The 27830-nt window shown below is 50.8% G+C and overlaps 1 protein-coding gene and 1 pseudogene across 3 annotated transcripts in view; one reads left to right on the plus strand and one right to left on the minus strand.

Annotated features, from left to right (window-relative positions):
* Positions 1 to 1624: 1624 nt before the first annotated feature.
* CTU1 (cytosolic thiouridylase subunit 1) overlaps positions 1625 to 27830 on the minus strand; it is a 34551-nt gene continuing 8345 nt past the window's right edge. Inside the window, exons 3-5 of one of the 2 annotated variants that reach the window (XM_082367717.1) lie at positions 12205 to 12389; positions 7034 to 7578; positions 1625 to 4790 (exon numbers count right to left, since the gene is read on the minus strand). In XM_082367717.1, the coding sequence (XP_082223843.1) occupies positions 4192 to 4790; positions 7034 to 7541 (1107 nt within the window). In that variant the 5' untranslated portion in view covers positions 7542 to 7578; positions 12205 to 12389 and the 3' untranslated portion in view covers positions 1625 to 4191. Of the gene's footprint in view, positions 4791 to 7033; positions 7579 to 11075; positions 12173 to 12204; positions 12390 to 27830 lie in introns of those variants that run through there. The other variant, XM_082367716.1, reaches the window with a different exon arrangement.
* LOC309616545 (sialic acid-binding Ig-like lectin 8 pseudogene) lies at positions 16151 to 19092 on the plus strand (annotated as a pseudogene). Its single transcript has 3 exons — positions 16151 to 16214; positions 18051 to 18178; positions 18362 to 19092. The product of its transcript is annotated as a sialic acid-binding Ig-like lectin 8 pseudogene (transcript).

The raw sequence follows: 27830 nt of genomic DNA on the forward strand, positions 1-27830 counted from the left end.
CCTGCCTAAGTGGCAAACATCTTTATTTTTGTTCAGCCTGTTTAGGAGAGGTTTCTCTTGTATTTACAGTTTGGGGGGTTTAGGCAGGAGCTCTTAATACTTTCAAGGCACACCCTAGAGTTTAGTAGGATTTCCAGACTTCTTAAATAGCCCTCATCTCTGTTCCCACCATTCCCACCCGCTTATGGTTTTGGCTTCTCCCTGGCCTCCTGGCCTTGAAGTCCCCCTCCCCCATCCCCACCCCACAGTCCTCCTAGACACAGATCCAGAAGGCTCTTTCTGACACCCGGGGCGAGGCCTGTCCGCTCTAAACCCTTCCTGGTGCCCCATCACCCCAGCGGGAAATCTGCCTTGTGCAATGGCATCCTGACCCTCTTGGGGGTGGGGTGGGGAGACGCTGGCCGCCCTCACCAGCTTCTGCCCGGGCGTCCTACACCAGAGGCAACCATTCCGCCCGGTTCACGGTGTGTCCTTTCCTGCAGGCCTTTCCACCTGCTGTTCTCTGGGCCGCAGGTGCACCCGTCCTCCTCCACCCTTTTCCCCGTACTCATTCTTACTCATCTTCTGGGGCCTGGTTTAAACACTACCTCCTTCAGAAAGCGTTCTATGACGCCCCACGCTAAGTTAACCGCCCCACCTCCGGGCTCCCCTGTACCCTTACGAACCCCCGCCGTGACACGTATCCCTTTGGGTCTTGATTTGCCAGTGTCGGTCCGTGCCGCCTCCCCCATCAGACAGAGAGCCCATTGAGGGCAGAGACTGGGGCTGACCCAGCTCTGTTTCCCCGGTGCCCCGTGCAGGGCCTGGCTCCTGGGAGGTGCCAGCAAATGTTGGCTTCCTGAATAAAGAGATGATCCTTTTCACCCCTCGGCTCCAAAATCTCCGTGGCTTCGGCCTCAAAATCACAGCTGTGGGCCCCTCTTACCTCTCTCCTCCACTTACCCGCTCCACCACTCCCCTGCCTCCCTTGGCCTTTGCCCACGCTGTTCCCACAGATCTGCAGAGCCCACTGCCTCACCTTGTGTGGGTCTCTGCTCAAATGTCATCTTCTCCTCGAGGTCTGCCCTATCCACCCTACTTCAATGTGTGGCATGCTTCCCATCCTCCGATTAATCAATTTATCACCATCTGACACATTACATAGTCTACTTATTTTCCTCCTTTCTTGGCCTCTCCCATGAGGGCAGGTTTTTGTTTTGTTCATTGTTGTCACAAATTGAGTGCTCAATAAATATTTGCAGAATGAATGAATGAATGAACACATGGATCTTGAGGTCATGGAAGGTTTCCAGCGTTCATAGGGGACCTTCAGGTTTCTGCCAGACTGTGTCTCTCGCCCTTGGAGGCTGGCTCAGGCCAGGGGGACCGGTGGGGAGGTGGGAGGAGAGAGCAAAGCTCCCCAACCAAGCAGCGGAAAGACTTTGCTCTTCGGTCAATGGCCATCCGATGCAAGGTGTGGTCACAGTGACCCCCTTGTGGTAGGAGCTGAGAACAGCATTTTCCCCAGCTCCCGCTTGAGGCCCTCTTGTCACATTTGCCACAGAACTGTGGTTGAATCTGAATAGAGACGGGTTGTAAGTGTAACATACATACCGGATTTTGAAAACTTAGTACCAAAAAAAGGTAAAATATCCTCAAGGTTTTAATTTATTTATTTTTGGCTGTGTTGGGTCTTCGTTGCTGGGCGCGGCCTTTCTCTGGTCTACTCTTCCTTGTGGTGCGCGGGCTTCTCATTGCTGTGGCTTCTTTTGTTGCGGAGCACCGGTTCTAGGCGCGTGGGCTTCAGTAGTTGTAGTTCAGAGGCTCTAGAGCGCGGGCTTCAGTAGTTGTGGCACACAGACTTAGTTGCTCCGCGGCATGTGGGATCTTCCCAGACCAGGGATAAAATCGTGTCCCCTGCATTGGCAGGCGGATTCTTAACCACTGAGCCACCAGGAAGTCCCATCCCCAAGGTTTTAAAATATTGATTACATGTTAAAATAGTAATATTTTGGATATAGTGGGTCAAATAAAATACATTATTAAATTTTCCCCTCCCCCTCCTTAAAAAATATGGCTACTTGTAATTTTGAAATTACACATATGGCTCGCATTATATTCCTATTGGATAGTGCTACTCTAAACCACAACAGAAATCTAACCAACCACCCACCTCCTGGTGTGAAGGTGTGAAGGTGTGACGGGAGAAACTCGGTTACAGAAAAGTCCCTTGCCCAAAACCACAGGGTGAATCCGTGACCGACCTGCAACAAGGGCCCAGGTCCTCTTGCTTCCAGCAGGCGGCATAGCAAAAAGGTTCAAGAGCCCTAGCTCCTTCACTGATTTGCTGCTGTGTGACCTTGGGCAAGTCACTTCACCCCTCTGAGTCAAAAATTTACCCTTTGTAAAATTGGGGATCAAAACGCAAGGAAGGAGTGTTCCGCAGTGCCTGGTGCGCTAGAATCATTCCAATTGACCGTGATCATCTTGCGCCCCCTAGAGCCTGTTCTCTCCACCGCAGCTGCAGGGATTTTTAGAAAACGGAGATGGGCTCCTGCCTCTGCGAGATGCTGCAGGACCAGCCCTGGCTACCACCTGATCTCAACTCTTGCTCTTCTTCTCCCTGCCCACTCAGCCCTGACCACACTTCCTTGCTGTTCCCTGGACTTACCAACTTTATTCCCACCTCTGGGCTTTTGCATCGGCAGTTCCCTCTGCCTGGAAAGCTCTCTCCCGAGATGGCTTTATGATTCACTCCTTTGCTTTATTCAGGTCTCGGCTCAAATGCCACCTCCTCAAAGAGGCCTTGCCCTGACCCCTATGGACACTGGTTCTTGCTATCTCCCTCTCTCTTTATCCTGCTTTATTTTATTTGTTGCATTAATCACTACCTGACATTATATTTTTATTGACTTATTGTCTGTTTCTCCCAGATTGTGAACTTCATGGGGGCAGGGGCTTTTGTCTTTTGCTCACTGCAGTATTCCTAGCACTTGGCACATGGGCCACAGATGAGGTGCTCAATAAACGTTTGTCGAATGAATAATTATCCTAATGCTCAATTAACTCACGGAAGAGGCGGGGCCTCTGGTCCCTGCCCTCCAGTCCAATCTAATTAGGAAAAGCGAGCCCCAAAGAGTGTGCATGGCTGGAGGACAGGACCCAGGGGCTGAGGTTTGGGAGAGTCCTAATGTGCTGGGCTGGGCAGGGTGGGAGGAGAGAATCAGGGATGCTTCCAGGAGGCCCCTGGAGGATGTGAGCCGGAAGATGGGAAAGGAAGGCACTCCTGACAAGGAACCAGCCCAGCACAGCTTGAAGGTGGGACTGAGGACACCAAGTCTCCCCAGGGGTCAGGCAGGAAGTTTCTGAGCCTCACACCTGTCTGGACCGGCAGGGAGGCAACCCTGCAACCCAGAGCCTCCCAGGGGGCCAAACTTTAATGTGAACAACGAAGTTGGACACCATTTATTGAGTGCTTTATCAAATATTCACAACAGTGCTTCGGTGGGAGGCTTTGATTCCATTCTTAGAGGAGGAAATGGAAGACCAGAGAGGTTAAGTCACTGACCCAGGTTCACCCAGCTCTGCCTCCAGAAATCTGAGCTCTGGGGAGCTGACCCAGTGGCTCCCCACCCATCACACAGAGATTCGGGTGGTGGTGGGCAGGGAGAGGGGGGGTAAGGACCAAATACACCGTCTTGAGGAGCCCCAGGCAGACCTGGGTGTGAGCCCCCAGTTGGGGGGGGCTCAGGCCAGTTATGGGGCCCAGGCTATAGCCAATGAGATCGTGGTGCGGATGAAATGAGACGACCCAGCGCCCGCCCTGTGTACAGCGCTCACACAGAAGCATCACGATTGCTGTAACTGACGTGCCCATCAAGTTACATGGTTTTGCTTATCCCACTGCAGGCAAACATGAAACATCAGGCACACAGTAGGCGCTCAAGAAGGGTTAGGACTATCTGACTACACCCAGAACCCCACAGAGGTACAGGCAAGGAGCCCCCTAATTCCCACTCGCTCAGGAATGGAAAGTTGTTTAGTTCTCTCCTCTCTGGGGCCCAGGAGTCCCCCAGACACCCAGGAGACCTCCGCAGCCCCAGGAGCCCAGAGCCCCAGCTTCTGCAGGATCACAGGTAAGGGGTTCCGACCCCTTCCCAACCTCACACCGAAACCCGGCCTAAGGTAACTCGGGTTCCTTCACAGTGTCATTTACAGGCGGCCCCGCACTCCCACGTCGTCGGATCCCAGCGGAGAACCGGAGTCTCTAGAAGCCGGGGATGGGCTCCGAAGCCGGGGGTCCGGACGGCTGCGGCTCCCGCGGCGACCCGGCGGCCCCTCCTCGTCCAGCCCCCGGCGGCCCTTGCCGATGGCCAGGCGGGGCCGGCCGCGGTTCAGGCCGTCCAGGAGGGCGCAGGCCTGGCAGAGCGCGCGGCTGGCCAGCGCCCCGCAGCGGGAGCAGGCGCCGGGCGGCGGGGGCCGCGCGGCCGGGGCCAGCGCCAGGCGCTCGGCCGAGTGCACGAGGTCCAGCACCGCCGACGGCCGCGCCGCCTCCAGCAGCTTGAGCAGCTCGCGCGCGTGGCCGCGGAAGGCCTCGGGCGCGTACACGCACTCCTCGGAGAAGTAGTCCAGGCGGCGGAAGTGCGCGTACAGCACCACCTCCTTCTGCGAGGCCAGCTGCAGCGGGCGGCAGCGCGGCAGGGCGCCCCCCTCGCCCGGAGAGCCCAGGCCCCCGCCCCGCGCCAGCCGGCCCGCGTCGCCCCGCAGGAAGTTCATGAGCACCGTCTCCGCCATGTCGTCGGCGTTGTGTCCTGGGGGAGAGACGCGAGCCGGTGAGGAGGGGGCGCGGGGGCCGGCGGGTCCGCGGGAGGAGACCCCGCGGTACCGCGGGGCGGCCGGGGGGAGGCTGCGGGTGGACCCCGCGAGAAAGGAGAGGGGAACACACCAGGCTCCCGTGGAGCAACTTGGGGTGCCCTCATTTGCCCCCCTCGTATTGCAAACCAGGCCCCTTGCTAGGTGCCCTTTCATGTAGTGAGTAAAAGTGCTTTATGCTACAACTATCATTTCAGTCTCAGTTGAAAGTGTACTTCAGGGAATTCCCTGACGGTCCAGTGGTTAGGACTCAGCGCTTGATGCGGAGGGCTGGGGTTCAATCCCTGGTTGGGGAACTAAGATCCCACAAGCCACACAGCAAAAAAAAAAAAAAAAAAAAAAAAGGCATTTAATGGAGATTGGAAAGAGGATCGTTGTGGTAAGTAGAATTCTCCCCCACCCCCCAACCTGAAAATATGTTGGGTCACATGGCAAAAGAGATGAAGAATACTGACAGAATGCAGGTTGCTAATCAGCTGACCTTAAGATAGGGAGAGCAGTCTGGATTATCCAGGTGGGCCCCAGGGTAATGACAGGGGTCCTTAAAGTGAAAGAGTCAGGATGGGAGGTGTGGGGACAGAAGCAAGGTCAGATGACGCAAGGTGAGAAGTACTCAGCCCGCAGCTGCTGGCTTTGAAGCTAGAGGAAGAAGTCGAGGGATGAAGGTGGGCTCTAAAAACCAGAAGAGGCAAGGAAATGGACTCTCCCATAGACTCTTCAGAAGGAATGCCAACCTTTCTTCACTGGTCTCAGCCCAGTGAGACCCTTGCTCAACTTCTGACCTCCAGAACTGCAAGCTAATAAATTTGTGTTGTTTTTAAGCCACTCAATTTGTGGTAATTTGTTATAGCAGCCGTAGAAAACTCATAGTTGTTGACACAAGTGCCTTTGACAACACAGACTGCAATGTTTTTGTGTTATCTTTGTTTAGAGAGACCAGGGAGAAGGTAAGGGAATATTTACACACCATAAAAAATGCATTGATTCTCACAACCATCTTTTCTCACCTGGACCACCCCAGCTGCCTCCCTCCGAGGTCATCTCCTTTGCTCCGCCTTGCCCCTCCAACCCAGGCTCCTCACCCCTGCCACAGTGAACTTTTCAAAGTCAAACAGTCTTCATATCAGGACCACTGGTTTCCCCATTGCTGCAAGGAGCAGGTGTTAATGCCTCACCGCCACAAGGGCCTGTAGAGCCAAGCTCCGCCCACTGCTGGGCCTCACCTCCCAGGCTCTCTGGTCTTCCTGGGGCATCTCAAACGGGCCTCTGCTCAGATGGTTCCCTCTGCTTGGAACAACCTACCCCCCAACCCTCACTCCTCTTCACCTCCTCACCCTGAGCCCTCGGATCTCAAAACACCTCCCTGATCCCGTCTCTCCACATCATAAGGTCCTCTTTTTGCTCACATAGTCCGTGTAATTTTTTTCAGTAACATTTATGATCGTTTATCATTCTATATTTGTGTTGTTCAAAGGTTCGGACTTAACGTCTGTCTTGTGCATAGTTGTATTCTCGGCCCTAGTCCGATGATGATGATAATAGCATATATAATATATATGTGTAACACATATTATATATATTAATAACAGCTTGGATCTGGCATTTAGTAGAAACCCGGTAGTTTGTTGAAGGAATGGATGAAAGTGAGAGAATAAAAGAGAGTTATCGAAGAGATTCCAACAAGAAAAAGGCGTTAGGAGGCAGAGAGATGCTTTGCAGAGATAGAGAAGTATTCTGAAGAAAGACAGACGGGGGCCATGAGACCAAGAGTGTTAGACAATTAAAAATAAATTAAGAATCAAAGACCTAATCCCCAGAGACTAACTCCTACTCACTCACTTCTCCCATCTCCCACCCTTCTTGCCAATCTGTGTAGACCCAGATGGTGGCAAAGACACCAAAGTCTTTGTGATGCCCTGCCTAGCCCCAACCCTGACATAGCCCATCCTGTCTCCTGCCGCCCCCCCTACCCCAGCATGAACGTTCTGTGGGCTCCAGCCCCATGCTGGAGCATGCGCACATCCCCTTTTCCTTGTTGGGTTCTGTCCCCTAGGAGATACAGTCTCCATTACCACCTCTGGGGCACGCGCCTCAGTCCCCTCGCAGTGGCCGCCCCTCGCCCGCGCATGCGCCCGTTCCTCCCACCTCCCACCGCGCCCCTCTGTGCCGCGCCTGCGCTCACCCGTCACGACGTGCGTGGCTCCCACGCGGCGCGCCCCTTCCTCTAGCGCCCGGCGGCGCAGCACCCCGCAGAAGGTGCAACAGGAACGGCTGCGGCCGGAGCCGGCCGTGCTGCGGGCCACGGCGTCCATCGTCCAGCCCCCGAAGAGCTCTGCGTAGGCCACGACGGTGAGCGGGAGCTCCCAGCGCGCTGCCTGCCGCCGCACGGCCGCCAGCGCCGCGTCCCGGTAGCCGCCGATGCCCTCGTCCACGGCCACGAGGTGCAGCGAGATGGCGAGGCGCGGGGCCAGCTCGCGCAGCACGTGCGCCAGCACAGTGGAGTCCTTGCCGCCCGAGGCGCCCACGGCCACCACGGCGCCGGGCGGCAGCAGGCGGCCCGCCACCACCGTGTGCAGCACCTCGGCCTCGAAGGCGGCGCAGAAGCAGGTGCCGCACAGCGCCTGGCCCGAGCGCGGACGGCGGAGGGCGGCTCGCGCCTTGCGGCAGGAGGCGCACTGCGGGGCGGGCATCGCGGGCTCCTGGCGAGGCGGGAGGGGTCGGCTTCTCCTGGATGGGTGGAGAGGGGAGGCGGGTTACACGTGGATTCCGGATTGCGGGAGTCCTTGCCTGCAGAGAGGCTGCTTGCGTAGTGTCTCTGCCAGGAATAGTGCAGGCCGAGTAGGCCTTTTCCAGAGTAAGGGAGGGTTACACGTATACACTTGACCCTTGAACAACACGGGGGCCAGGGACGCAGCCGAAACCCGCATAACTTTACAGTCGGCCCTCCTGGTTCCGCATCCGCGGATTCAACCAAACCGCGGAGGGTGTAGTACTGTATGTATTTATTGAAAAAAAAAAAAAAAATCAGAGTATTAGGGGACCAGCGCAGTTCAAACTCATGTTGTTCAAGGGTCAACTGTATTCTAGTTTAAGGAAGCTAGTGCCTCCAGGAAGGCTTCTTGGATTACACCCATTACACACCAAGAAGAGAAGGAGCTGGTTGGGAGAGGTGGAGGGGAGAGGGAGAGACAGGCAAGTTACACCCAGAATTAGGTCGGATTCTGTTTGGAGGGATGGAGGTGCCTCTTAAGGACCAGTTTCACAGTCTCCAGGGAGGCCAGCCCTTTTACAACCCTGATCAGAAAGACAGGGTGGTAATCACTGACCTGGGCTTCCAGGGCTGGTCAGAGAGCTTGGGAGGGGTCAGTGATCTAAGAACAGAGAGAGGCAAGGGAACTGCAGCTCTGTTAGGGGAAGGGAGAAGAACAGAAAAGACCAACTGGATTTCACCTTGGTGGGGGTGGGATACTGTCTCTAGGAATTGGTCCCGATTGTATCCTCTGAAAGGCAGGGCAGTCGTCTCCTCCAGGGAGACACACAGGCAGCATGGGTCGTACCTCCAAGGAGATCAACTGGGGCTTCTTCTGTTTTGGGGGCGGGAGGGGGCGTGGTGTGGGCCTCCAGGATTGCTGTGGTCTCAGAATCCCCCGAAAGCTTCTGTGGCCTTATCAAGACCTGGATCAGCCCAGTTTTGACTCATTTCTGTTCCCCCCACCTCATCCCTCCCCACCCAGCCAAAAAATTCCAACCCTCTCTCCTTGGACCCACCTGCTTGGGGGAACCCATAAAAACCCACCCGACTGAGTCCCTCCTCCCCAAGCCACCATCATCTCCAGGCTGAAGGAGTGCAGTAGTCACCCTGTTTCCAGGATTTACCACAATGTGTGGAATCATTTTATGTGACTTGTATGCTTACTGCCGGTAACACCAGTTAAGGACCAGTGCAACTTACGTCTGACAGGCATCTCAAAACCTAGATTCCTGATTCCCCTTCCCAAACCTGCTTCTCTTGCGGTAAAGGGCAGCTCCATCCCTCCAGCTACTCAGGGCAGGAGCCTTGTGGTCCAGGACCCATGACTGCTCTTTCTTCACCCTTCTTCCCACTCTCCCTGTGGGTGACTCCCAACTGCAGTGTCAAGTCCCAGCCTTTCCTCCAAACGCGCCACTGAAGATGCACCTGGGGCATCCTCCTCAGACCTCGAACCGCATATGCCCAACCAGAATGGAGCGAATCCTGTTCGTAGCTTCAAAACAGATCCAGAAGCCCAACACTCCTTAGCATGTCCACAACTGCGACCCTAGCCTGAGCTGAGCCATGTCTCTTACTGCAGGAGGCTCCTCCTCGGTCTCCCTGCCCCACCCTCCCCTCCTCTACACACACAATTCTCCGCAAAACAGCCAGTGGGATCCTGCCCAGTATCTTCTCTACATCCTCCCATGCATCTCATCTCACTTTCGTAAAAGCTTATGGCTGATGAGGCTCCCTTTTTCTCTGACCTCACATTCCACTCTCCTTCAGCCACTCTGGCCTCTACTCTCCAACACCGCAGGAAACACCTACCCAGGAAAGTGTTAGCACTGCCCTTCCCTCTGCCCAGAGTACTCTTCCTTGTCACTGGGCCCAGTAAACAGCCCTCAGGACCCCATTGGCCATGACCATTCGGCACATCCGTCACAGCTGAGCAACGCCCCCTTGAAATCTCTACCCCCCACCCCATCCCACCCCCGGCTTTGACTTGATTCTCCCTCGCTCTCCTGGTTTGCTTCCTGCCCAGCCTCCAGTCTCTTTTGGAGAGCCCTCTTTATGGTTCTCAGGTCCTGCCCAGCTCATTTTCCTCGTGGGTGACTCTGAATAATGACGTCCATCGGGCTGGTCCTCCAAGTGCCCCACTGAGGATCCCCGTTGGTCCTCTGCGATCCTAGGCGCCCAAACTGACCAATCACCCTGCTCCCCACAGGGAGACACCTGTTCTTGCCCAGCTATCCCCTGTCTCCTGAGAGGACTGCCACTTCCTCCCAGCTCCTCCCCAGGACAAGACATAAAGTCACCCTGGACTCATCTCTCTTCTCCCCCTAAATCTATGGTCACTCGGTCCTAGGGGTCTACCTCCTGAGTGAGGAAGACCCTGGCAGGCGGTGAGTGTGTGCAGATTGTCAGAGGCTCGTAAGTCATGATACAGTTTTTATTCAGAGAGAGATGGGAGCCATGGGAGGGTTTTGCGTGAAGAAGGGATACGATCTGACTTAGGTTTTAAAAGTTTCCCTTTGGCTGCCGTGTGGGGAACAGGCTGTGGCAGGCAGGATCAGAGGCAGCGAGGCCAGGGAAGAGGCTATTGGCAATAGTCAGTGAGATGATGGTGGCCTGGACCGGGGTGCTGGCAGTGGAGATGACAAGAAAAGGTGGGATTTTGTATCTATTTTGAAGGTAGGGTCCACGGGACTTGCACAGGGCTTGGATTGGGGTGGAGGGTGCAGTCATGAGGAAAGAGGAAAGAAGGATGACTTGGAGGTTTGGGCCTGAGCACCTGGGAGGATGATGGGACCATTTAGTCAGCGGGGACACTGACCAGAATTCCATTTGGACATGTCAGATTTGAAGTGTCTGTTAAGCATCTTCCCCTCGAAGACTTTATAGACCCCAGGCTGGGTCAGGCGCCTCCTCTGGGCTCGCAGAGCCCCATGTATGCCCCCATCCCAACCGGATCATGACGGTATCCTTCATGTGACAGGCCTGTCTCCCCCGTTGTACTGTGAGCTCACTAAGGGCAGGGACAGGGTCTGCTTCGGCCACCACTGACTTCCCCTGCCTCGCACGGGATTTGGGACAGGGTCGGTGCTCAGGAAAGATCTGTAGGCTGAGGGAATAATAAATGCGCCCGGAAGACGAGACCCAGACCCCAGGGATGCCTCCGAATCGCAGCCTTGTCGGAAGGACGGATAGTGTGTACAGAGGTTCCAGGACAGAGTAGGGACCTCCCGGACGTACCCAGTCGGAGGCGGGGGCAGGGAAATGGTCGAATTCCAACCTGGGGGAGGGGATGGGCGAGCAAGAGACAGGCCGGACCGCAGTGCCCAAAGTGGGGATCCCGGTCAGAAGGCCTCTGGGATACAAGCGTTGGGAAATCAAAGGCGAGTGTCATCACCCCCAGAGAAACCCTCAACCCTCACACGGCACCGCAACAAAGAGCGCGCGCTCACGAGCCGACCAGCTGGTGAGGAAATACCTGAGTAGAACGCGGTGCTGGATGGTCCCGACTGCCGAACACGCGGAACTCCGGCGCGGAAGTGGCTCCAGAGACTACGACTACCACAAGGCCTTGGGGGCTGTCTTGCCTACGGCTCCCAGAACCCCATGCAACAGCTCCACCCGAAGCACCTGTGGTTACTGGGCCCTCGGCCTTCAACTCCCAGCAGCCCCTGCGGCCCCTTGTTTCACTCTGCCTACCACTCCCAAAATGCACTGCCTTGTTTCCTTCTGCGCCTGCGCACGGGCAAGGGCCGTGGGGCGTGTACTGTTTGCTGTACTAGTAATCTGTTGCCGTGCAGGACGCTTAAAAGGCGAAATGGCTGTATTCGGGTTATCTGCTTTTGTGGGATTATTATAGGCTTTTAGAGGGATTATAGAGCATATTATTTTTACCCTTTGAGGTGGGGTTGCGGGTGGGAATTGAAGGTGGGAGTGCGGGGTTTGGTCGTGGGTGTAAAAGGAGTCAGCGCATGCGCAGCGCAGAGAGCCTGAGGGTGGGGGTTCGGAATGGATCTGCGCATGGCCTGCAGGGGTGGTAATGGTGCGTGTGGACGTGTAGGGTGGGGAGAGGGAGCAGTGTGTGTGTAAGCTGAGGTCTCTGCGCATCAGCCCTAGAGCCTCCGACTTTTGAGACTGAGGGTTCCAAAGACTCAGATCCCTGAAACTCACTAGTCCCTAGGCCCCGTGTCATAGAGACTCGGAGTTCCAGTGACCCAGAGACCCAGACCCCTGAGACTTCAAGCAGCCGAGAGAACCCGGGCTCCAGAGATAACTCTCCCCAACCAAAGCCCAGAGACCTGGAGACTTCATCCCCCCAGGCCCTGGAAACTGAAATCTGGGGGCCAAAGAAGACCAAAGATTCAGATCTCTTAGACGCAGGAGACCAGAGATTCTGGGCCTCAGAAACTGAGACCCAGGGTCCCCAAACCAGATCCCCCCAAAACTGGGGCCCAAAGGTCCTCACGATGAAGGGGCCAGAGCCTCAGGGATCCCAAGACAGAGGTGCACAGCCCCAGGGTGTGCGGGTCTGTGGTGAGTGATGTCACGAGTGACTTGACAGGCACTGTGGAGGCCATGTTTTCCTCATGACAGGGGAGCCATGATGCCTTAGTTTAAGATGAGATGGCCTCCATGAAGTCACCGTCAAGGGTCATCATGGGCCAGTTCTTGTCATCACTGGCTCGTTGGTTTATTTGTTGAATGGTCATTTCCTGAGGTCTCCTCGTGCCAGGCTGGCCCTGTGCTAGGTGCTGGTGACACAAGCGAAGTCACAGGCCTCTGAGCCCTCTGCCTGGTGTGGGTGAGAGAGACATAGTTAATACAGGTGACAAAGCTTGACGTGGGTGTTAGGGACTCTGGAAGCTGAGCCTCAATCACTGCTAGCCAGGGCATCAGGGGAAAAAAATTCAAGCAGAGGTTATTAGACAGTGTGCTTAGCACTTTACATGCACTGTCTCAGTTTGCTCATCTGTAGAACGGGGATGATAATAGCAATACCTGCCTTAAAGGGCTTATGTGAAGTCAAATTGAATTAACAACACCTACAAAGAGTGGTTTGTGCTCTAGAAAGTTTATTCCAGTTGCCAAATTAGAAACAACTGGTAAAATGAATCTCCAGAGGTGGTGAATTTAAAGCATTTTGGCGCACTTCCCCTGGAGGTCCAGAGGCTAAGACTCTGCGCTTCCACTGCAGGAGGCACAGGTTCGATCCCTGGTCGGGGAACTGAGATCCCACATGCTGCGCGGCACAGCCGAAAAACAAAAAGAAAAAGAAAAGAAAAGCACTTTCACTCAAGATAAAGTGGAAGTAAAATAAATGCCCAACCTCAATTGAAAGATTTATTAAATATAGCACATTTCCTCTTTTTTAAAAAAACAGTGAGGGGACTTCCCTGGTGGCACAGTGGTTAAGACTTTGTGCTCCCAATGCAGGGGGCCGGGGTCCGATCCCTGGTCAGGGAACTAGATCCCACCTGCGTGCCTCAAATAAGAGTTCGCATGCCACAACTAAGGAGCCTGCCTGCCACATCTAAGACCTGGTGCAACTAAATAAATAAATAATTTTTTTAAAAGTGAGAATTGAATTCAGAAGACTAGGTAATTGCCCAGAAAAATAAAATAGAACAACATAAGATCATACTTCCAATAGGACATATAATAGAGAAAACAAATGCACAGAAAAAAAAGAAGGAAGTCTACCAAGATGGTAATCAAATGTCTTTGGCTCTGGGAAGCTGGACCTGGTGTTGATGATGTTATAGACCATACCGTGACACCATGTAACCTCATGTGTGGGATGGTGCTTTGCATAGAGTAGGTGTTCAATCAACATTCAAGAATGAGGGAAAGTCAGCTGGTCCCTCCAAAACCTAGATCTAAACATTCTATTTAATAAGCACAAATCATACCTAGTAAGGTCTTATGAGAAAACATATTTTAACATTTTTCCTGAAATATAATAGTTAATTAGGATTATGAATACTTCTATTATTATAATTACTTGCTGAAACTGATGGTCCCTCCCTGATGAGTTCCTGTCATTTCATTTCTCACTCTCTCTACATAAGGCCCAATACTCTCCTGTAATCCTTCTCTCTCTGGTCCCCATTAGTGTCCTTGACCTTAGGCCCCACGGTCTTTCCTGTAGACTCACTGTCCTTTATTCCCTTAAGCAATTAGGACGGGCAGACATGCAGAAGCATCCCTGAGGATGAACTAGGAAGCAGAGAGAAAAATAAGAGAACCCCAGCCCACTGAGAAGAGGGTCTTGTCCCCCAATCCTTTTCTGTTAAGAAGACCTTATCTTTTCACCACTCCAGGTTATATGGCTGCCTTCCTGGCCTGAGTCTTGGATCCCGTGCTTGAGGGATCAGACCCCTCCTGGAGCTGGGCGATTTTTGAGCTCAGGACCTGGCTCTATTTCAGCACCACAGGCAGCGCCATCCTGTTGCGTGGAGCTCACCAGCCTGACAAAGCCTCCACAGGTTATCTTCACTGAAGGCTTCAAGTTACCATTTAAAAGTCATCCTTTAAATACAGTATGTGGGGGAATTCCCCGGCGGTCCAGTAGATAGGACTCGGTGCTTTCACTGCCATGGCCCGTGTTCCATCCCTGGTCAGGGAACTAAGATTCCAAAAGCCGTGCATTGCAGCAAATAAATAAATACATACGTACATACATACATACTTACATACAGCACGTGAGAAAATTGGTGGTGAGTAAGCCTCCAATTTCACTTTTCCCCTATTAGCTATAATTCGTGTGGGCTGCTATTTTGGTTATGTATTGCTGCACAGCAAACCACCCCAAAACTCAATGGCCCAAACAATCATTTAATTCTATCTTACGGTGCTATGAATTGGCCAGAGACCAGGTGGGCAGTTTCACTTCTCGTTTTGCCTTGGGCTCTTTCAGGAAGTCATGCTGAAACGGTTGCTGGGGCTGGGGATGAAGGTCTAACCCCTCAGGGTTTCTCTGTGTAGCAACTCTTTCCATCAGAGTCCCCTGGGTTGCTTACACAGATACCCAGGGGTCCATGAGGCAGGAACAGAAGCTGCCAGGCCTTCTTAATATCTGAGCCATACAAATCTCAGGACGTCTTGTCCTCCACATTTTATCGGTAAAAGCAGTCATGGGCCCAATCCAGATTCGAGAGGAAGACATAATAAATCCCATTATGTAATAAAAGGATAACCATGTTTGCATAAGGGAGGGGTAGGATTGTTTGGAGTGGTCTTTGGGGACTAGTACCTACAGCTACTCATCCGTCTGTCAGCTGCACCCTCTATCTGTTGGGGGCATTACCCCCTTTCTGTCAGGGGTGTTCAGAAAATGAAATGGGACCATATCTGTAAAAGGGTAGCACAAAGCTTTCACCTTCCCTGAGCTTGGACCGGTGTCAACAGCCTATGTTGTTGAATGTCCATAGGACATTCCTGAGGGTTGCCCGAAGGTCAAGGAGGAGAAACAGAGGTCTTCCTTTCCCCGGAGCGCTTCCTCCCAGGTAGACCTGGGCCCTTTCCAGCACATCTGACATACTGACCCTCCTGAATACAGACCTGGGGTCCCTGTTCTTTGTGATCAGCTCCCCCTCCTCTGCCCCAGAGCTGCAGACATCTAGAGTCAGCACCACGGACAGCGGCACCGCCCTTTCCCAGGGATCCCCAGGGTCCTGAGGAGCAAGTCTTGGGCAGAGGCCCGACCCCTTGCTGGGGCAGAGGTGGGGTTGGTGACGAACAGAGCACAGAACTTGGTGGCTGGTGAAGGATCCCCAGCGCCGTGGGAGAGTAAGTGGGATTGAGAACATAGTACCTGAGAGTCCAGGACCATCTGCAGAATTCACATACCCTGTGAGTGCCTGGAAGTCCCTCCTATGTCTACCTGGCCTACTCCTCTCTGAGAACGCACCTTCTAGCCCAGAAGAACAAGAGCCCCACCCATCCCCTGCCCTTGTTTCCCCCATCACAGGCATTGTCCCTACGGCACTGAAATTGTCAGGTAACCTGTCCCCCAACCAGATGCTGCTTTCCTCCAGAGCAAGAGCTGAATCTTTACTAGAAACCGAAAGGCACAGTGTGGATGGTGGATGAATGCCTGAAATTTCTTCCCTCGCCTCATGGTAAGAGTTGACAATTCTTCCTTCTCATATTAACATACACTTCCTATCACCCAGCCAATGAACCCTGGGCAAAGATTGATGAAGTGTCTCCCTGTGCAGTCAATGGTGCATGAGACAGGGCTCCTGTGTGATTTGGACAATCCACTTGCCCACTCTGGACCTCAGTGTCTTCTTCTGCGAATTGAATAAGTGGGGCTAAAAGTTCTCCTAGCTCTGATGTCCTGTGGTCATAAGTTCCTCTTTCGCACACTGTTAGATTCTCTGTGGCTTCCCTGTGTCTCTCCTCCAATTATTCTGCTTTTCTTGGCAAATTGGGGGCCATGGGAAATAGTTTGGGCATAGCCCAGCCCCTCTGAGCACAGAGATGCTGTAACTGCCCCTGCTAGGAGAGAGTGAGTTGGCCAGGACGGGGGGTGGGGGGGGCAGGAGGGGGATGGGGCTGCAGGATGAGATACCAGCTGAAAATGCAGGAGTTGGTGATGGCGTGCGTGTGCCCTGTATGCTTAGACCCTGCACCTTCCCTTCTCAATTATCCCAGCACCGACCCTACCCCGGGTTATGGGTAATGGTTCCAGGAAGGGGATGATATAGGACGGGCAGATTCATGAAGCTGAATGGAAGAAAACAGATGGCAGTTTTCTCTCTTTATACCAAGTCTTAAGAAAAACAAGTGCAAAGCCATAGTACTAAAGGCAGCATGCTCAGATGTTAAAACTACAGAGAAAAGCAAGGAACCAAATAGCATTAAAGTGAGGCTAGGGGCTTATTGAAGGAGTGGGGTGTGGGGATGAGGAGGAGAAACAAGAGGGAGATCCTGGGGGGCTGGCAGCGTTCTATTTCTTGGAGGGTGTTCGTTTTGTGATGAATCACTAAGTTGTCTTACATCTCTCCCCAATAATATTTCAAAAAAAACCCAGCATGGCTCTGAGGAGTCACCACTTGCCCTGCCTTCCCACCACTTCCTCCCAGCCCCCAGCCACACAGTTAAAAATAATCTTCTGTCAATTCAGTGCATGTCTCTTCTCTCATGAAATCCTGACCATCCCCGAGGGTGGGCGACCGCCAGGCTGGTTTTCCTCGCTCCAGGTCTCCTGCACACCTGTACTTCTGGGGGCAGAACCTGCGTGGGCAAAGCCCCCAGAGGCTGACAGACCCCACCACACTCTGGAGTAACAAAGAGAAGTGTGGTCATGAGACAGACCAGCAGTGAAGAAATAATCCTGGCGCACCACATGGGTTAGTTTCCCATCCTTTTCGAAATCCATACAGAGAACCATGCTGTTTCCCAGGCATCCTGAAAGCCCACCTCCCCTCCAAGTCCTCCATGTGTGTTAATACACAGAATCCTCACCTCCACTGCCCGAGATTCCCCTCCACCCTGTCCTCCTGACACTCAACTTCCAACCCTGTGGGGACGGCGACACCCTACCCCCCGTGCATCCCTGCATCACAGCTCCGGGTGCTAGGACATCTGTTGTCTCCCCACGGGACAGTGGCTCAAGGGACAGCGTCTGGGCCCGGTGTGTGGCCTCATGAGCAGGGAGGGGATGCCCATGACCCGGACACTGAGGGAGGGAGGACAGTAAACCTCCTCACCCTCCACCCCCCATGTCCCTACGTCCCACCCCGGCTGGACCGACCTCCACAAACTACACCCTGCGACTCAAGGGGTCTGGCCAGAAGGGCCCAACTTTCACTTTGCAGAAAATGACCCCTGAGGGGAAGGGCATTGACAGGGAGGCAGGAAATGGAGCTCAGGCCCAGCATGGGGTGTGAATTTGGGCAAGTCTCTCACCTTCCCTGGTCCAGTGTCCCCAGGAGTGGACGTGGGGTGGTGGGTGGTTGATCTCTAAGGGCTCCCGTGGTGCCAACAGTCTTTGGCTGTGAAGTTCCTCCTCTGAAGAGGCTCACTGTTCTGACCTCACCCACATCTTCCTGCTGGGGCCTCCTCTAAATCTTGCAACGTTTGGTTCCTGAGAGACGAACCCTGAGAAACAGACTTTCCCTGGGGGTCCCTGGCACTGTCAACCCCAGACATGCTTCTGCCGCTGCCGCTGGCCCTGCTGTGGTAGAGGGAGGGGGCCGAGGGCCAGAGGGAGTCCAGGAGGGATTACATGCTGCAAGTGCAGGGGCTGGTGACCGTGCAGGAGGGCCTGTGTGTCCATGTGCCCTGCTCCTTCTCCTATCCCAGGAGCTGCTAGACTGACTCTACCCCAGTTCATGGTTACTGGTTCCAAGATACAGACTGGGAGGCTCCAGTGGCCACACACAATCCAGATCATAAGCTACAGGAGGAAACTCAGGGCTGAATCCTCCTCCTTGGGGACCCCCAGACCAACTGCTGGACATCAGAGATGACAGGAGGAGGGACAATGGAAAATACTTTTTTTAGGATAGAGAGAGGAAGAATGAAACGGGATTACATGTCTAACCTGTTCTCCTTGTATGTGACGGATAAGGAGTAGGATCCAGGAGAGGTCACAGGGGAAGGCCTTAGAGGTCCCTGGGTAGGGCTGCGATGAGACACTCCTCCCGAGATGGGGGGTGGGGTAAAGCAGGTCGGGGCTCAGAGGGAGGAGCTGGACCCAAGCCTGACGCTTCTCTCAGGGCCGCGCCTCTAACCTTCTTCCTAATCCCCCTGTCTCTCCCTCTCCTCATCAGCCCTGACCCCCATGCCCGACATCCTCATTTCTGGGACCCTGGAGTCTGGCCACCCCGGGAACCTGACCTGCTCTGTGCCCTGGGCTTATGTGTGGGACATGCCCCCAACCTTGTCTTGGACACCAGCTGCCCTCACCTCCCTGGGCCCGAGGACCCACCTCTCCTCAATGCTCACCCTCACCCTACAGCCCCAGGACCACGGCACCAACCTCACCTGTCAGGTGACCTTGCCTGGAGCCGAAGTGACCACAACGAGGACTGTCCGCCTCAACTGTGAGAGCTGGGCCAGGACGCCTGAGCCCCTGACGGACGGGGTCCTGAGGGCAGCGGGGAAGGGGCTGTCAGGGCCTTGGGCAACAGGTCCCAGAATCCAGTCTGGGAAGGGGTGAGGAGGATGCCCACCCCCACCCTCTCCCCATTTATGCAGCTTCTGGGGACACGGGGCCCATATCCACCCGGGCCTCACCATTGACATGGATCCACTAAGTCTTTCCGTCCCAGACTGTCCATGAACTTGACCATGACTGTCTGCTGAGGAAACAGCACACGTAGGACGGAGCCCCCTGCCTGGCTGTAGGGAGCAGAGCTGCTTCCTGCTCAGGGCTGGGCTGGGCCCCCGACTCATCCTGGACCCACCCTGGTGACCAGAGACCCCCTTGTGGGTGAACCCAGTGCCCCCCCCCTCAGCCCCCATGGCCACTGTGCCCAGCTGTCCCCCCGGCCCCTCACTCCCCTCAGACGTGTCCACTCCCTCCTCGGCTCCCCCAGAGCAGGGCAACATCTGCACGGCAGGGTCCACCTCTCAAAGCCCCTCATCAACCTTGTCCTGATGACTTCTCCTGCCTCCTCCTTTTGCTTTCCCTAACAATTGTTTATTTAAGTACCTCTGAGCACGCAACATGCCAAATGCTCAGCAGAGTCTGTCCTCAGATGCACGGTCCCCTCGCGGGAACTAACCAGTGTCCCTATGCTGCCCTGAGCCTTGGTGTTTTCACCTAAAAGATAAGAGGTCACGGATACCAGTAGTAAGACTGCCCTCCTTCTTCTCCATGACTGTGGAGTATTCCATCACATGGATGCATTCTGATTTTGTCTGTTAGCGGAAAATCATGGCATTCATTTAATCTACTAACAGAAACACTGCAAGGAATAACCCTGTGTCTACTTTCATGTGTGTGTGTATGTCTGTGGGATAAGTTCCTAAAAGCAAAATGGTTGCTCTTCATATGATCCAGTTTTGAGAGATCTGGTCAAGTTGATCTGCACTGAGGGTGGACAAGTTAATGGGAGTAAGAGGTGGGCTTCTGGGTTGAGATGGGGGTCAAGCAGCAGCTCATGATCTCCCCCCCTTAGAGAGACAAACCAAATGACTGAGGAAGGTTCCCAAGTGATCACACGACCATCTGATGAATGAAACAACATGATCCCCAAATTCACCTATAGCACCAAAGCGAAGAAAGGAGTCTATCACAGCAATCACTTCATAAAGTAGCCTTGGTGGAAAGAAATCAAAGAACTGGATGAGGCACTAAAGCCACCTCTTGAGTTCGGCTTTCAAAGACAGAGGCAGGTGAAGGCCAGGTGGGCGGGCATTTCCAGGAGGGACCCAACATACAGGGACTGAGGTCTAATGCTGGTCTTCTCCAGAGTCAGGAGAAATTCCCAGTAGGACCTATCTGTTCAAAGCTCAGGGATCCAGGCTGTGTTCAGCAAACACTTGGTGTCAGGTGCTCTGATAGGATTTTACTCCTGTAAAGTTTTCCACCCTCAGTGCAGGTCAACTTGGTCCTAAAAGTGGACCCCAGCCCATTTATAAGAGCACCAAAAACATAAAGGAACAGCTTTTAAAAAAAATATGCAATACTTCCACACTGAAAAACACAGAACATTGCTGAGAGAAATTAAAGACGATTCAAATGAATGAAAAAATATATCATGTTTATGGATTGGAAAGATGTCAGTTTTCTCCATATTGATTTAAAGTAATCCCAGTCAACAGACATGTATATGGGTGTATATGTATACATATGTATATTTATAACTGTGTATATATGTATGTATAAGTATATGTGATATAAATGATATACACACACAAATTGACAAGTGGATTCTAAAGTTTATATGGAAATGTAAAGAACCTAGAATAGCAAAACAATCTTGAAAAAGAAGAACACAGTTGGAGAAATCAGATGTTATTATAAAGCTAGAGTAAACAAGAGAGTGTGGTATGGAACAGAATCCATAAATAGTCCCATACATACACACATATACACGTGCATATATACATGCATGGTCAATTGAACAGCACCGTGTCTATTCGACTGAGAAAGGAAAGATTTTTTAACAAATGGTGGTAAAACAAGTGGATCAAGGTTTGGAAAAAATAAACCTGACCCCCTTGTCACATCGCACAGAAAAAATTTAGTCTAAGATGAATCATAAGCCTAAAAGTAAGAGTGAAACCTATGACGCTTCTACAGCTGTGCTGTCCAATATGGCGGCCACGAGCCACACATGGCTATTGAGCACTTGAAACGTGCTACCTTAGTATGCAAAAAAGGAAGATAAAATACCTCATTCATAATTTTTAATATTGATTCTGTCACCTACAAATTGGCCCTTGCCATCTACCTCTACAAGTGTCAAATTATGAGCCACTGCTGCTGCTGACCTTCAACACCCCCTGAAAGGAGCTCAGTGTGGAGAGCAGAAATGAGGCACTCTGTGCTCTGGGAAAAACTGGCAGAACAGGTTTTCAGATAGTTAGATATTTTCAGGAGAAAATCTTATGAGCCCAATTCTTGCATCTCCTCGTATCTAGAAAAGCACTAAAATCCTTCAGGGTGACGTCTGCTCCTCCTGACTAGGAGTAACCTTCACGAGACTAGCAGAAACCTTCTGCAAAAAAATATGTGCTTGACTGCATGTACTCTCCCTTCACCAAAATCACATATAAACTCACCTTCCCTCATACCTCTTGGGAGCAGTTTCTCAGAGCTTTCTAAAATGCTTTCTCCTAGGCTATAGTCCTCATTTTGCCCAAAATAAAACTTAACTCACAACTCTCACATTGTGCATTTTTTTTCAGTTGACAAGTCCATGTTTAAATGATAATATTTTAGATATGTTGGGTTAAATATAATATGATTAAAAGTAATTTCACCAAGTTATTTTTTTATGGTGGCTAGTAAAACTTTTTAAATTACGTATGTGGCTTGCATTCTATTTCTATAGGACAGCATTGATCTAGAAGGAAACTTAGAAGAATATCTATGGATATGCAAAGATTTCTTAAAGGACATCCAAAATACTAAGCTTAAAAAATATATATTTAAATTAGACCTCATTAAACACTTCTGTTCATCAAAGACAGAATTAAGAAAATAAAAGGTAAGCTATAAGTTGGGAGAAAATCAAATCTATATATCTGTCTATATAGATAGATAGGTAGACAGATAGATCCCTGAAAGACAGGTTGAACTTAAATATATAAAGAATTCTTACCAGTTAATAAACCATGTTTAAACCAGTTAATAAACCATGTTTAATAAACCATGTTTAATAAACAATGTTTGAAAAAAGATGTAGCAGGCCCCAAATGGAGTTATATGTGCTAAGCACCATGTCAGCAAACAATACTTAATACCTAACCTAATTGCAGTTTCAACCTCCCAGGAATGTGACCTTTAACTAGTCAATCTGGAATTTCCTGGTCAGCACTAGTGAGATAATATCCCATATTCATCTTTATCTCCCAAAGCAAGATGGGGTAATTCGTTCTTTCCTTGTCCCTGCCCCCTTCTGCCTATAAAAGCCTTCCATTCTGTACAGCTCCTTGGAGCATCTTTCTACTTGCTAAGTGGGATGCTGTCTGATTCATGCACTGACTAATAAAGCCAATTAGATACATAAATGTGCTCCGCTGAATTTTGTTTTTTACACCGATGACAAACGAATTTTTAAAATGGGAAAAAGAACTCGTTCATATATTGTGTAAGAGAAGAGATCCAAATGGCCAATAAGCACAGGAAAATACCATTGGGTGCCAGGGAAATGAAAATTAAAATTACAATAGATGCCCTATCACATCTGCTACAGTGGCTAAAATTTTAAAACCTGAGCACACCAAACGTTGGAGAGGATGTGGAGGAACTGGAACTCATACATTTCCGGGGGGAATGTAAATAGTACAACTGCTCTGGAAAATGTTGTGGCAGTTTCATGTACAGTTGAGCATAATACGTCCACTCCATGACCTAGCAATTCCACTCCTAGAGATTTACTCAAGAAGCATAAAAGCAAACATCCACACAAACACTTGTATATGAATGCTTACAGCAGCATTATTCATAATGGCCAAATGTGGAAACAACCCAAATACCCAAAGAGAATGGATAACCAAAGTGTGGTATATCCATACAACAGAGAACTAGTACTCAAAATAAAAAATGAACAATTGGGGCTTCCCTGGTGGCGCAGTGGTTGAGAATCTGCCTGCCAATGCAGGGGACACAGGTTCGAGCCCTGGTCTGGGAGGATCCCACATGCCGCGGAGCGGCTGGGCCCGTGAGCCACAACTACTGAGCCTGCGCATCTGGAGCCTGTGCTCCGCAACAAGAGAGGCCGCGATAATGAGAGGCCCGCGCACCGCGATGAAGAGTGGCCCCCGCTTGCCACAGCTGGAGAAGGCCCTTGCACAGAAACGAAGACCCAACACAGCCATAAATAAATAAATAAAAACAAATACTTAAAAGCCTGCTCCTATTTGAGGAATAATAGGGTAGCTCCATTTAAAAAAAAAAAAAAAAAAAATGAACAATTGACACATGTAACAAGATGAATGAATTTTGAATACATGGTTAATACATGTTAAATACAAAATGAGTTTTGAATACATACTGGTTTCTGAAAGAGGCCAAAGAACACATACTCTACAATTCTACTTATATGAAGTTCGGGAATAGGCAAAATTAATCTATAGTAACAGTATATAGAATCTATATAATTCACAACAGTAGCTGCCTCTGTTGGGGGGGGTAGGTATTAACTTAAATGGCACACAAGGAAACTTCCTGGAATGCTAGAAATACTCTATATTTTGATTGGGACAGTAGTTACATGAGTGTTTGTATTTATCAAAACTCATTGAATTATACAGGTCAGATTTATGCATTTCACTGTATATAAATTTACCTTCAGTAAAAAAAGAAATTTATTTATTTTTATTGAAGTATAGTTGACTTACAATATTATATTAGTTTCAGGTGTGCAACAGAGTGATTTGATATTTTTATGGAAATACAAGTGTAGATATAGAAAGAGTACATGTGCCCACCTCTGTCAATGGGTATATGCAGTGGTTAACACAGGATGTATTTAGTTTTCTATTATTCAGATGAGGCGATTTTGGAAATATCTGTGAATCTATGCATTTTAATGCATAGATATGGTGGTTAAATAAGTGAGCACAGAGACCACAAAAAAAGGAGGGGGGGGAGAATGTGTGAGCAGAACATATAGAAATGGCACTGAGATGCAATAGCACGCGTCTCTTTCCAATCTGTCTACACAGGCGAGGGAGCTGGGAGCCTGTGACTGGGGCAGCCTGTACCCGTCTCAAATCTTGACAATTTACATCTGGAAGAACTTCTCAGGGCACCTCACAGTCCTGATTCTCTGCTGACGAGGACTATGGTCCCTGTTCCCTTCTCCTCCCACAATCACTGTACATACAACCATCCCAACTTTTCCTGGGACCAGCAGCTGCGATCCTGGGGTGACCCTTCCTCGGTGGGCGGCTCCAGGCAGTGACAGGCTGAAAACCCCGCCCACTCTGTTCCTTCTCTGTTCCCTGCGCTTCCTGGGTAAAAACCTCAGCCCTCCCCCAAGAGGAAGGTCCCTATTAAAATGCTGTGACTTGGCCACTGTCCAGCCCCACCCAGGAGGCCCTCCGGGTTTGAACAGTAGAATTCATCACTCTCCCTCCCCACCTGCCCCCACCTCAACCTCACCCCCAGTTCAGACGGGGGATTAATTCAAAATTCCAGGAGGCGGTTCTCACTTCTGAATCAGGCAGGGGAATGAACTAGGGTGCGGAAGACCACCGGTGCCCTTGCTGGGTCCCAGCTGGGCGCTGGAGTCTGACAGTAGCTTTCTTCTAAAAAACAATCAGACGCACGTATGGCTTCCCGGGCTATTTGCCGAGCACCTGGCCTGTGTGAGACTCTGTGCCTGGTGCCCTGAAGGATCCTGTAAAACGCAGAGTGTAACCCCTTTATGTAGATGAGGAAACAGCCTCACAGAGGTTATGCGGCTGCCTCAGGGTCACTCAGCTACTCAAGGCAGGGCTGGGATTTAACCCCCTGCCTGATTCTGAGGGTCTCTTCCTCACTGGCCACGGGGTCAAGCAACCAGCAGACCCCATGGCCATGTGTTTGCAGGAAATAACATCCCTTGAGGACTTCTGATTTTTACTGGAAAAAGGGGGTAAGTGAGTCAGTGACTCAGGGACAAGAGAGATACAGATGAGGAGATGAAGGCTAGAGGATCCGGTGACACAAGGGGTCTCAAGCAGTGGGTCCAGGGACGGCCTTGTATCCAGGCACTGTCCTAACTGCTTCGCGAACATGCAAACAATCGAGTGCTTCCTAAGAGCAGTTATGACCACAGGGACTAAGCTGGCCCTGCACACTTCCCCAAATGTGGCCAGGAAACAGTCCCACTTTCTCTCTCTGTTTCCTTCTCCCTCCCTTCCTCCTTCTTTCCTTCCTTGTCCTTCTTTTCCTTCCTCTCTTCCCTCCCACCTTCCTTCCTTCCTTCCTTCCTTCTTTCTATTCTAACCGCCCTGGGGATGAACAAATTAGGTAGTTTTGGACACATCCATGAAGAGAGCTCAAGAAAACAATTGCAGAAATGGCATTATGGGGGTCTCAACAAACTTTATGTTGTTTTAATTTTATTGGTTCTCATTCTAAGTATAAAAACAATTTACATGCTTTGTGAAGAAAAAAGAACTTCAGAGCATAAAGTGAGAAAAAGGAAATTGAGATAGCACTGTTGATAGTTAAGAGTTTCTACAATTTTTGCACAGATATATGTATATATATATCTGTATATATATAGTGTGTGTGTCTACACATAAAGCTGTGGAAAACACATACATACACACTGTAATATTATATCCATATCAATTAACTAATCTGTGCTTTTCACAGCATGGTCCTATCAGATGCAGGTTTGCATTACGCGTTTCTAACTTAGCATCAAGTTGTGAACATTTTCTGCATCAGTGAGCATCCTTCCCCAGCGAGGTTTCCTTTCTTTGTTTCTTTCTTTTTTTTTTTTTAGTTAATTAATTTTTGGCTCTGTTGGGTCTTCGTTACCGCACGGGCTTTCTCTAGTTGTGGCGAGCGGGGGCTACTCTTCCTTGCGGTGCGTGGACTTCTCATGGCGGTGGCTTCTCTTGTTGCGGAGCACTGGGCTGTAGGTGCGCGGGCTCAGTAGTTGTGGCTCGGGGGCTCTAGAGCGCAGGCTCAGTAGTTGTGGCGCACGGGCTTAGTTGCTCCCCGGCATGTGGGATATTCCCGGACCAGGGATCGAACCCACGTCCCCTGCATTGGCAGGTGGATTCTTAACCACTGCGCCACCAGGGAAGTCCCAAGACCACCAGAATTCTTAATCTTCAACTCCAGCAATTGAAGACCCCTCAAAGAAAGCAAAACCCTCCTAGTTTCTGCTATTACTGCAAAGATCCAGGACAGTGGAGAGGACTGTTTTAAATTAAAGGGCTTAACCTCTAATCAGCCTTGCCATTGTCCTCCCACTTCTCAATGACGGGGCTCTGAGGAACTTCAGGGGCTCTCCCAAATTCTCCCTATTAATTGGTTTGGAGAAACATTTCTCCAGATTGGGAATAAATCTCTCTGGTCCAAACTGACACTGGAGACACACTCTAGGTGCTCATCCCCACTACTATAAAACAGCCCTGGGGCTTCCCAGGTGCCACAGTGGTTGAGAGTCTGCCTGCCAATGCAGGGGACACGGGTTCGAGCCCTGGTCTGGGAGGATCCCACATGCCGCGGAGCAACTGGGCCCGTGAGCCACAACTACTGAGCCTGCGCGTCTGGAGCCTGTGCTCCGCAACAAGAGAGGCCGCGACAGTGAGAGGCCCGCGCACCGCGATGAAGAGTGGCCCCTGCTCGCCGCAACTGGAGAAAGCCCTCGCACAGAAACGAACACCCAATGCAGACAAATATTAAAAAAAAAAAAAAATTCTATGAGAACAAAGTTTGAAACAAACAAACAAACAAAAAACAACAGCCCTGCCTCAGAGTACTAAAACAATTCAAATAGTGGGGATCTCTAAGAAACCTCCAGAAATTCCTGCCTCTGAACCTGTTCCCTTCTGTTTAGGCCTTTTGAAAGATACTCACCCTTTTCTCCCTAGCTTTTCCACCTCTATCCATTTATTAGGCTGAGACTCCCTGAAAAAGTATCATGCTGTAATATCTTTCTCCCAAAAGGGGGAAATAATTCTAGAATTTGACAGTAGTCATCACAGCAGCCAACCAGGTGAATTAAATGACACTCTGATATCTTGTATTTGTTCCATCTCTGGCAGTACTAATGCTGATTCTGGAAACACTGATCGTTTGTCTATTGAATCAGGTACCACCCTCCTTATGGGCAAAATCTGCAACTGATATTGGCAAAAGTCACAGCACATCTCCCAGCAAACTTCAAACAGATCCCTGAAAATCAGAATTTGCAGAATTAATCAATATCCTGTAAGTCAAGAAGCCCTTCAAGGCTTAAAGACCATAATAGAAGATTACAAGGCTCAAAGCCTCATTATCCCTTTACCAGCCCCCTGTAACACTCCTGTTTTGCCACTACCTAAGGGCTGAGGATGGAGGTTTGTCCAGGATCTTCAAGGAATAAACAACATTGCTATCCCTTGACACTGTTATTCCTAACCCTCATATGTTGTGGGCACCCACTCCCACTGGAAGTAGATTCTTTACTGTAATTGTTTTATGAAGTGCGATCCTTAGTATATTCCAGTTGATGAATCTAGTGCATACCTCTTTGTCTTCACTGGGGAAGAAAAAAATTCGCCTGGACAGTAATGCTTCCGGGGTTTACTGAGAGTCATTATTTCTCACAAATCCCGAAGGCTGATCTGGATGATATAAAGTTCCCTAAGGGGTCTACTTTGCTACAATATGTGGGTGACTTGCTTCTTTGCTCTCCTGAAGCCTCTTTACAGGAAGACAGCATCCACTTCCTAAAGCTGTTAGCCTTAAAGGGACGTAAGGTTGCCAAAGAAAAACTGCAGTTTGCACAAACCCAGGTTTGACATTTAGGGCATCTGCTCTCAGAACGAGGGCTACACCTAGATCCAGATAGGTTTCGTGAAAATCTAAGTTTCCCCAAACCCCAAACTAAGTACC

The sequence above is a fragment of the Balaenoptera borealis genome (genome assembly GCF_965194805.1).
Source record: "Balaenoptera borealis genome assembly, chromosome: 19".
NCBI classification, from domain to species: Eukaryota; Metazoa; Chordata; class Mammalia; order Artiodactyla; family Balaenopteridae; genus Balaenoptera; species Balaenoptera borealis.